The sequence below is a fragment of the Lichenostomus cassidix genome, chromosome 19, assembly GCF_008360975.1.
Source record: "Lichenostomus cassidix isolate B80296 chromosome 19, HeHo_3.0, whole genome shotgun sequence".
Taxonomy (NCBI): Eukaryota; Metazoa; Chordata; class Aves; order Passeriformes; family Meliphagidae; genus Lichenostomus; species Lichenostomus cassidix.
Genome location: NC_139499.1, coordinates 10675925 through 10686943, shown reverse-complemented (window position 1 = coordinate 10686943; position 11019 = coordinate 10675925). Strand labels below are relative to the sequence as shown.

Sequence of the window (11019 nt, the reverse complement as noted above, 5' to 3'; positions counted from 1 at the left end):
GGCTTGTTTAGATGGGAAATGAACCACGCCGATTTCTGAGAAACATCTGTGACAGCTGTTGTCTATGGCATTATGATACAATGTGCAAAGACTAGTCAATGATTCTTTCTGATACTTCTGCAAAGCGGAAGAATTAATATTAGTGCCCCTATTTGACAGACTAAGAAGTTCATATTTTCTTCATCTCCTGTATGCCATTTTTCCGCAATGGATAGGGTCTGACACATCCAAGACACCACTTATATCATACAGCTATAAGGGATCAGTTGTAGCAGCAGCTACACAAATGCTCAACCTTCCTTCAGAAAGTCTTGAAACTTCTTGGCATTGAACACATCAGGGCTGAAGGGGATTGTTTAACCAACCACAGTGAAAGAGCCAAGTGTTGCTTTCTATTACACAGATAACTGTAAAGCCAGTCTGGTTCCACTGATTGGTAGCTCATTGGCCATGTTCTTTTATGCCTGCCTTATATCCTGGAAATAAAATTTCTTCTGTCAGAAAATAAGTGGAACTTTTTCCTCTTTCTATTTATTGCACAGGGGAAAACAATTTTCTCCTGCTTCATACACACAGCCAGTATTGCATACCTTGATTTCTTGAAGCTGAGAGCAGCTTTATTAGGTCTAAAGTGTTGAGCAGAGTGTGTCAAGACAAAAAAAAATAGTTAATCCAGTCAATGATTCCAGAACAGAATAGGCATCAGTAGGTGTAGTGGTTGGCAAAATAAACTATAGAGAGCAAACCCTCCTAGCAACAGAATTCACTGGGCTAGGGTAAGAGTGAAGCATCTTGAACCACAAAACATGGGGTTGGTGGAATTTCAAATTTCCTGAAGTTTGTGAGAAGAGATGGTGGATTGGGTTTGAGTGCTGCCAAAAGTAATAACTGAAGTAATTATTTTTAAGCTCAAATCCTGGAAAGTCTTCAGGAACTGTTCTTATTTGCTGAAGGCTCATGTTGCTCCTGCTGAGCAAATAGTAGGATTATATCCAGTTACCTCTGTACCGAATAGGATGGCTTGTTGAATATAAGAATTGTTAAATTATCCTCTGAGATGACTGTTACTTATTTTTCTAGATCAAATGTCTGCATTGGACAACTTTGCAAAATGCTAGGATTAAACAAAAATCAAGCCATGGGGAAAAAGGTACTGCAGAATTTCAGAAATTTAGAATAGATTTCCTCATTCGGGATTATTCTAGACTGAGTTGACAGGAACAATGGGATGTTTTGTAGAGGAAGCGCATCTTGTAAATCTAATACCCAGAGTATCACAAAGCTCTTTAGATTCCAACACACAGTGTGTTCCCATGAGATTGCACTAAAGAAGCATTGCTGCAGAGCCAGTCTGTTTTCACTCTCTTGACTCCGGCTAACATGTCTTGTGCCTCACAAATTAATCTACTCTGAACAGTGTAGTACTTTCCCTACTGAAGCAGAGACCAGAATATCCTCCTCTGGTTTTCAGTTCCTGGCAGAATAATTTCCTCTTGGTCCAGTTTAATTAAGTGAAACTGAAAGCCGCTGTTCCCAATCTGTCCTTTTTCTACTCCGTTCAGTAAATGATGTATTACCTCTCCCTGTAAAACTTTCCTGGTGAATTAAAGAGAAAAAGCACCAAAGTGAGAAATAGGGGGTATGTCTAGTTTTGAATTACAGGACTAGTCTTGAAATAAAAGTGAGTACATGGTAATAGCATGGAATATTTGAACTGCATTGCAAGTTTTTTTATATTGTTCAACCGAGTGATGACTTAGGAAGGCTGTAAACCTGAAACTTTAAAACCACTCATAACATGTCTTTCTTTGCTTTCAGAAGACTATTTGTACAGCATTAATGATTAAGTCTGGAAATAGAGGCACATCTTCAGATTGAAGCTGCAGCTCAGCTTTAGCACAAGGCACTGATAGCTTTATTGGCAAATAAAAGTGTTAACTTGCTACTCAGGATTAAGAACAAAGATTTTTTTATTACTTATCAGGAGAAGCATTTAAAGGTTTCACCAGAAAACTGTAAAAGTAATGGAGGCTCAACAGCTGTTGTAATTTCAAATATTTCTCTGTATGCTTGCCTTAGGAATGTACTTTCCCCACCTGCTTCAGCAGGGAGAGCAGCTTATTTGGGGAAGAGAAAGAAATACGGAGTTCAGAGTACCTTGTCATGCTGAGTGCCACCAATTCCTCTTGCGCTCACCAATAGCTGAGAACTTGGTGTTTATGAGGTCATGGCCCAGTGAAGTTAGAAAACATTAAATCCTGCTCTCCATCACATCTTTAAACCAGTGAACCCAGGACCAGCACCAACATCTTCATTGCAGGAGACGGCAGACACATCCTGGGATAACTGAGGGTGTTCGTCTCCTGAAATACAAGTGGAAACGGACAGAGTCCAATGGCGGGAAAGATAACATGCAGGGTGAGTGGATGCTCACAGGACAGCAAAAGGTCAGGAACAGGCAGGTAAGGGGATGGTTCTCACACCAGCCCTGTTACCCCAAGACCATGGCAGACTGTCTTTGTGCTCTATCACAGCTTATCGTGAGAGCACATGGGGTCCCACATGGTACTGCGAAACCGGGACCAAAGTTAGCGAGTGTAAAAAGAGCCACAAAACCACCTTAGATCACAGGGCCGGCTTTAGCCTTCCAGCCTTTCCCTTTGCCGGGCTGGGAAGGCCTGCAGGGCCTGCTGAGGAGGAGTTTTGTCTGACAAGGCCGGCGGGTGTTCGGCGCTCGGTGCTGCAGCGCCACCGTGTGGCTGTTGGTGGCAGCGCCACCGTGTGGCTGTTGGTGGCACCGGCACCGGCTCACCCGCGCAGGGCCGCGGGCTCGGGTGGGAGGAGAGCCGGGGGCCGCCTGGCCAGCCCATCCTACTGCACACACCAGGTACGGTGACCATTCGGTAATTAATCGCGTCAGGAGCCCAGCCGGGTCAAAAACAAAAGCATCTGGATAAAGAGAGCAGTGAGCCAGGTGTCCGTGGCCTGGAGCACTCTGCAGCCTGGAGCCTCCCTGGCATGCTCTGGTGCCTTGTGTGCAGATGTACCAGCTGCCAGGAGTCTGTCTCAGTACCGAGAGGGCCTCTGAAGCAAATTAATCTCTGATGGATCCTTGAAACAACTGTAAGCAATCTGTCTCTGTGCTTATCCCAGGGTGAGGAAAGGGCTGTTATGGCCATCCCAAGTGCCGCCCTACCCAAATGTCACTCTGATGCTAGAGGTTCTGCCCAGCATGGCGACCCTGCTCCCAAGCTCGGTGAGTTCCTTGAGGACAAACCAAGGCTCTTTGATTTTATGAATGGTCTCTGTCTAAACTGCTGGATCCCAGTGGGAGGGTGAAGGGCCCGTTCATTTGCAAAGCGACGAGACTGTATGAAAGCAGTAATTCCCACACCTCTGCAAACCTGAGGTCCAAGGTCTGTAAGGGATGCGGGTAACAGGGTACCACGAAGTTCAGGGTGAGAGAGCAGCAGCGCTAACTGGTTTCCAAATTCCCAGATGCGTTCGGTGCGCCAACGCCCTCGCTTCGGTCACTAGATGGCAATAAAGACCGAAGGTGCTATTCCCTGGGCAGAGGGGGGAGGATTGTAGCGCTCGGCCCGGATTTGCCCTAAGAGATAGAACTAGAAGATACTAGAGAAACCAAGAAAACAAGTGTGCCGTCGTTCTGCTTGGTAATGAGCATTTGTTATCGTCTGTTTCTTAAAAAAATAGATGGGCTGTGTTTACCAAGCACAAAACTATTATCAGATTAAAAATATATTTCTGTGCAAGAAAAGGAAGCTCAGCCTCACCAGGACAGGTACAGAGAGGACATGGCATCATACTCCTGAAGCACTGCTGAGGTTACAAGTACTCTGGGATTTCAGTGTTCTACCTTGAACCTTAAGACAGATTTTTATACTTTGGCAGTGGCAGGAAGCAATCAATTTCTGTATGACCCTCCTTCCCCTGTAAACCCTTACCTACATACCTCTCCATACAGTTTTTTTTTAAACAATCGTTTGTTGTAGTGACAACTTTAACACCAATCTCTGAGACACCAGAATGAAAGACACTTTGTATTTCTCCATTTCCTAGGTGCTATGTGCTGGTGACTGCACTTCACTATGCTGTGTGCTGTGTGTATATTAATTTTGCTCAAAGGTTAATCTCATTTGAAGGCAGGAGTTTTGTGTGTACACAAAACATTGCAAAGCCAGCTGGCATATCCTACTCCCAGACACTGTTGTGATTCAAAAGCAGTGTTATGGGAAGCAGAAGGAACTAAATGAGGAAATTAAACTGACAATATACCCTGCAGTGAGCTGATGGGGAGAAGCTGAATGACCTATTTCTGAATTTGCCCACTGCTGCTTCGCAGTGGTTCTGTTGCAAAAAATGCGGGATCTCATTTTCTTACTGGTGTCTCCTATGTGGTGTGGATTTTCAATAATCCAGATGGTAAAATTCATCTGTTGAGCCAACACAAAGCCCCCATACCGCGTCAGCATGTTAAAACAAACAGCATATATTTTATGAACCAACTATGTAACTTGTGTAGTACCTCATGACTGACATCTCTTCATTTGCTGCTGAAGGGCTTTTTGGGTGCCTTGCGTTGAGTCACATTGGGATAAAATTTTGCAGAAACTTGAGCTTGGATAATTAAATATGCAAACCTACTTTTAACATATCTTTGGGTAATCAGAACAAAAGAAGACAGTTGCCTTTGTTAATTATAATGAAAAATGACTTATAAATATTGTAATTATGCACATTATTGTGTCTGCTGTCACTCATGGCTGGGGTACCTTTAGGCAATATTATTTTCCTCCTGTTGTAACAAAGGTCTAAAGAAATGAAAAGGGCTGAAGTTAGAGGCACTGTAGTTTAATTTCAGAAAGCATTATTTGCTTTTTCAGATCAGAATTGGCAGCGTAACATCATCTGTGGAAGTAGTGTCCTGCCCCCTGTCCCAGGAATGGTGCTCTGGGGCACACATAGGAGCAGGCAAAACCAATGACATCTCCCTGCACCCAAGCGTCATGGAGGAAGATGGTGACTTTTTATTTATTACTTGTATGAGTATTGCACTTTCCCCCAGCTGTGCTGATGGCCCCATCATGTTCAGGAGTGTGTAAACACAATAAAAGTGTTGCTCTGAGGAGCTTATCCAAATACATAAGGCCGGGAAAAGGTGGGAAGAAGTACTCTTTCCCCACCTCTTGTAGAGATCTGGAGCTGAGAGATGCTGATCTCACATGCATTTTCCCAGGTCAGTTGGAGAACCCAGCAGCTCCAGGCTCTTGGCTCATCTCTTTTAGGCCAAAGCCAAAACAAAAGAACAAAAAAATATGCCCTTTTATTTAGAGGCATTTCGGAGTAACTGGGTCCACATGCTTTTTGATGAAAACTCTGACAGTGGGTTTTATTTGAGTGTATTTTCTTCGTATGCTGCGAGGTCAGGCCATGGCAGCATGTTTGTTCCATTTTGCATTTTACTGGGGAAGGGCAAAGATAGGGGACTCTGTTCTCTGCCACATTCTAAAATGCAGAAGAGAAGTGGCAAATAAAAGTTATGTCTGAGTTCCAAATTAGCAGCCTGGAGAATGGAGACATAGCCTAAATCTCCCATAAGATTGCTCTGAACTCTTTTTTTTTCTTTCTTTTTTTCTTTTTTAATCTACATACATGAGAGAGAGAATGAACTGTAGAAAAATGAGAGCTGGTGCTCATTCTTGATTTCAGAAGCTGACCTAAATGACTTTGATCTCTGCAAGCAAACCTCCTTCACAGATACCTGCAAGTGCTGCTGCTACCCTGCAAACAGCATTTTACTGTCAGGCAATTATAAGCTACAACTGTGATGCTACTTTAGTTTCAGAGTTTGCCCTTTTAATTTTCTCTGTTGCTATAGCAACAACAAATGATTGCGATCACTGCTGTTTATATTGCAGTCCAAATCACATCAATAGAGATCTTGGAAACTAAACACTAAAAATCTGATTTAACTGTATAATGCATTTGTTGTTGTACCTAATAGGTTGTTTGCAGCAATCAGGATTCTTCAAAATATTTTTTTCCTGTAGCATTTGGAAAATTTCTTTAACTAATGGATTGCCAAATGGTAATTTACTTTTACTACATACTTACTCAGTGCTCTTCACACAGCTGGACAAGGTTTCTTTTACACTGTTTGCTATATCCTTGGAAAAAAACCCCATTTTAATGGCCTTTCTATTGTTGAAGAAAGGCTACTTTATCTTTTTACACACTGTATTAATCATAGTAGTACATTAGATCTGGAATAATACATATTTAAAAAGATACTTCAGTACTTTCTCTCACATTGTTTTGTCTGTTTAGACTGTACAGGCTGGGGCCTCTGCTGGGGCCTCTGCTGGAGCACTGCTCCTGATCCACCCCAGCACCAGTAGAGCTCCCAGGGTGCGAGTTCATTTCCTGGGTGGGTAAGGAGTACCCACCTGCACCCAGCTAGGACTGCCCTGCCCTTGAGAGCCCTGTGGCTGTCGATACACCTCAGCACAGTGGAGCTGCAGGGCTGAGCCTCACACAGCTGGGACTCCTTTACTGGGTGATGCAACTTTTCTTACAGAAAGCTCAGTCTCTATGGGGGAGTCTAGGAAGACAATTTGCTCTTTAAATGACCCAATGCACATTGGGCATATTGAAGAAAAAAGCCATTTCCTAGTGACTAAATCTCATTAAAAAAGCAATTTTCCAATCAATTACAATGCAATTTAGCTGCTAACTGTTTAATTATCAAAAAATAAGCTATTTTGTTCTCTCTTCCTATATTTATGAACCATGCTTTAAAGTCTCATCTTCAGAGTTTTGTATGGAGGAATGTGACTGCTCTATTGATGCAATTATAGTAAAATTAAAATTTTCATTTCAATGTATTGTATTAGTTCATGGAAATATTGTTTGCACAGAAGCTTTTGAAACAGGAGATTCATTGATTTCTACAAGAGCTTGAATCTTTACTGTTATTTTCATGCACTATAAAAATTGCATTATCATATGTAGGTTTTATTAGAGGGGCATTGGGGTTAGTTAGTTTGTTTGTTTTCTTTATCTTGTGTAATAATTTCAGTCCAGGAAATATGCTGAAACTAGAGCAAGGCTCCTCTTGAAAAAAGGAGTTGTGTCTCTGCAGAGACTGAACGGGTACATTGCAGGGGTTTATGAGAGCTGGGATGCTGGTGCCCAGTAGTGACATCCTGTCTCGAGGTGAACACCATGGTGGAGCACATAGAACTCAGCAGTGCTGAAAACAGCAAGACATTCAGGTAGCAGAGCTGACATGCCTTGTAATTTTTATTTAAAATCTTGCAATACTTGGTGTTTCTTCTTAAAGCTCCAGTTGCCAGAGTTATCTGAGGAGGAGGAAGGGAGCTGAGACGTGAGGGGCTGGGAGGGCTCATAATTAGGCCTCCTATAACTCCCCATAACTCACCTATATCTGCAACTGGTGTATTGAAAGCCTGCTCCGCAAAAATGCACAAGCAATTGATTTGTATGATAAACTGGTTTTCCAATCTGAAGTAATCACTACTGTCCTAGGTTACAATATGGATGTATTTAAGTATTCTGTTACCACCAGGTGTGGTCCATCAGCTGTTATCACCTGCTAATGACCCACCCCGTATAACAGACAACTGGCCATCAAGGACCCACCCCATGACTCATGGATTTATCGAATCCTATTGTGAGATGCTCCGCCCAGGAGGGAGGAGCCAAGCATTCCCACCTGGAAATAATCTAGCCTTGGAGCTGCGTAAGGCAGCCCTTTCTACTGGGTTCCCAGAGGACAAGAGCTACTTACTACTGGACCTTCAGGTAGAGACCAGACCTTCACAGGACCACTGCTTCAACTGAACTACTTCATTTGGACTGCTACCACCACCCTAACCGGGTGTCAGGTTGTATCTGACTTTGTCAATGCTTTTTCCTTGTATTATTTCACTTATTTTTAATTTTTCCTATTAATTTTAATCTTGACTTGTGATCTCCCATTGGCTTGTTTTCAAACCAATACAACTACAAAAGGAAATCACAGCATAGCTAGGGTTGGAAAATGGGGCTAAAGAGCTGAGAAGAATGCAAAAAGCAAGAAGGAGAAAGCAACATGGGCTGGTGGCTCATGGATTGGGATCTGCCACAAAAAAGAGAGCAACTATCTCTGATTCTGTTACAGTCCTCACCACGGACTGTGCTGCTGGCGGCTCTTTGAACAAAACAAAAGCCAAAAAAGGGTGTAGGACGTTATCCTTTTCAACCTATAACATTTCCTTTGGCCAGAATAGAGGGTCGTGTAATTTCCAGGTTTGGTGATGTGCACTTTGGGAGGCAGGCATGTGAGGTGGCAAGTAAACGTGTATGTATATAAATAAAACATACCAACTTGCACGTGTTCCTGTGAATTGAAAGGATGATTTTCAAAACAGTCAATTACTAGTGAAAACTTCACTGACATGCCTTTCTGTTCAAGTGAGGAATGCAGGAAATTATTTGCAATAATTACATACCTGACTTGGATTTGCAAAACCGTGATTACTTTATATATAGTTCGGGATGACTTTGATAAACCTGTTCATTTTGTGCTATCAATTTAGAGTAGACAGGAACCATTTGTTTGTGAAAATTTACCATAAATAAACAATGAGACAAGACCTAGATTTATGGCTTAATATTGTAATTGGGTTTTCTGAAGAAAAAGTACTCTTCTGAAAGAGCGAACTTGTAATTATTTGCGTACACAAGGAAGGTGCAGCATATTTCAGATGGCTCATGAACAGCCTTGTCAACTTGTTTGGGTGGGAATTGCGTTCAGTGCCAAGTTCACAGGGAAGATAAAAAATTCACAAAATCTATTTCAGAAGATATATAAAGACAAAAAAATGTAAAGGCTTCTGTGTTCAGCTGCATGCAGGCACTCACTGAGCTGAGGCCGGCGATGCGATGTTCCTGCTTTCCTGGCCTGGCCACATGCATTGACTTGCAGCCTTGTTGGTGAGGAAAGATTTAATTTGTCTTGTTTTCAGTGCCAATGCCTCTAGAAAGGGCACTCTGTCCTGGGGGTCCCGGCCTGGGGTATTGTGTTTGTCTGGGGGGCAGAGATGCAGCCATGGTAAAGTCCGGCTGCGGTTAGTGAAACTGCTGGATCCCAGGAAGCTGGAGTGGCAGCAGAAGAGACCTACGGGTTGGGGTGACTGGGTGGGGATTTGTTTTACAGGGAAATGGTATTAATTGTCTCAGTTATAGCTGAATAAACTTCGCTCTTTATCCATTAAACTGTCTTGAGTATCTAGAAGGAAGGTACCTCTCAGACTGGCACAGAAATATCTGATGAAATGTTTAAGTCATTACATATACATCTTAAAAACATTTTATCAGACTGTCTTTTTGAATCAAATTAATTATTTTTTCAATTAAGCAAACCGTTCATTAATTGGAACATCAATAATAAAAGTCTAGGCAGAGTTTTAATCTGTGATCAGAACAGAAAAATAAAACTCCCAAACAGACATTAATATTTATTCTGAAGATGGTTTGTCAGTGATTAATAACCTGATGAATCTATTACATCGATCACTTTACTGGAGCACACAAAGAATTCATTGGATAAATAGGTGGGACTGTTTGAATACAATTGGGAGAAAACCAACTTTTCAGAGGACCCCTTTGAACTGACATTGAAGCAGCAACTCTGTAGTTACACTCTATGCCGGAGTGAGGAGAGACAGCAAAAGGACTTCAGAAATACTCTTTAGAACTGAGGGGAAATCTGCTCAGAGCAAATCCTTGCAAAACTTCATAACCTTTCTTGGTGGCTGAACAAAAGCTGTTATCAACTGGTGTTACTGTGTGTCACGGAGGTTATTTCCAAACACTTGGCTAGCACCTGGGGGGAAGAAAATATATGCCTTGGGGTTGACTGAGATCCGAGTGCTTCCTCTAGAAGGATGTAGCTCTATGTAATGACTGCAGCAACTCTCAGGTGCTGTGAGAACACTACAAGTATTATTGTCATGATTAAACTGTGAAGGTTAAATGAATAATTTAGGAGGGATGAGGTGTACTGATATTGGATCTACTGGGGAATGCAGAGGGAGGAAATGCCTTTGTGAATTCTCCATCTTATCAATAGTGTTTTCTTCCCCAAAGAACAGCTGGTTTATGCGTTTCAGTGCTTTCTTACTCCTCAGAATGAAAGTGCTGCTGTTGTGCACGTTTGTCTGAAGGCTGACACCACCCATTTGCCCCCATTACAGAGGAAATTAAATGGTGCCACTTTGACTGATGTAGGGTCAGAACAGCACACCCAGGGCCAGATCTCTGATACATACTCCCAGTTTAGTTTCCTTGCAGCTTTCCTCAGTTGAGTTTCCTCAATTTTTGCTACCATTGTTTGCCTGTATTAGCAACAAGGCCAACAATATTTTATTGAAATGCTCCTTATGTGGTGTATAAGGCTTGTGCATAAGTTATATGCAACGTAGGAATGTCACAGTGTCCCTGATCACAGGAAACATTTCATATGGGAAGTGTTGTGGTTCCTCTTTCAAGCTGTTGGGAAATACCCACTTCCTACAATGAATTTTTTTCTTGTTCTGGGAAGTGCAGAGGTGATCCACAGTCACAGGTTTGTTACAGTTCTTGGGGAAAAGGGTTCTTCTGTGGGTGGAGATTTTGCATGTCCTGAAGTTCTGGGTGCAAAGAACTTCCCATGGAAATAGAGTGAGAAGAAAATCCATGCCTGCAAAGACCATGAGGGTGAACTGTCAGAGCAACCCCTGCCCATGGACATCCAGCCCCTTCCATAATCTCCCAGTATTCCCATCATTTCCACAGTATACCCACCTCCAGCACTGTGGGGGGACCCGGTGTCAACCTGGAGGCTGCAGCGGCAGGATTCCTGGCCGCGCCAGGAGGCTGATGAATTCCAATATGTTCTCCCATATGTTTTAACACTTTTGCATTTCTTCCATCTGTTTATGGGAAATTTGAAGG

The 11019-nt window shown here is 42.5% G+C and overlaps 1 protein-coding gene across 1 annotated transcript; it reads left to right on the top strand.

Annotated features, from left to right (window-relative positions):
• The first annotated feature begins 2411 nt into the window (after positions 1-2411).
• On the top strand, positions 2412-8682 carry LOC146429305 (uncharacterized). The gene is made up of 5 exons (XM_085078881.1): positions 2412-2418; positions 2716-2887; positions 3154-3256; positions 4905-5040; positions 5731-8682. Exons 1-5 carry the CDS (start codon positions 2412-2414, stop codon positions 5847-5849), a joined length of 537 nt encoding a protein of 178 aa, XP_084935007.1. The 3' UTR covers positions 5850-8682.
• The last annotated feature ends 2337 nt before the right edge of the window (positions 8683-11019 follow it).

Coding starts and splice junctions, on each gene's coding strand:
- LOC146429305 (XM_085078881.1), top strand. Junction 2,888..3,153: donor CATCCTACTGCACACACCAG/GTACGGTGACCA, acceptor TGCTTATCCCAG/GGTGAGGAAAGGGCTGTTAT. Junction 5,041..5,730: donor AAGCGTCATGGAGGAAGATG/GTGACTTTTTAT, acceptor TCTTGATTTCAG/AAGCTGACCTAAATGACTTT.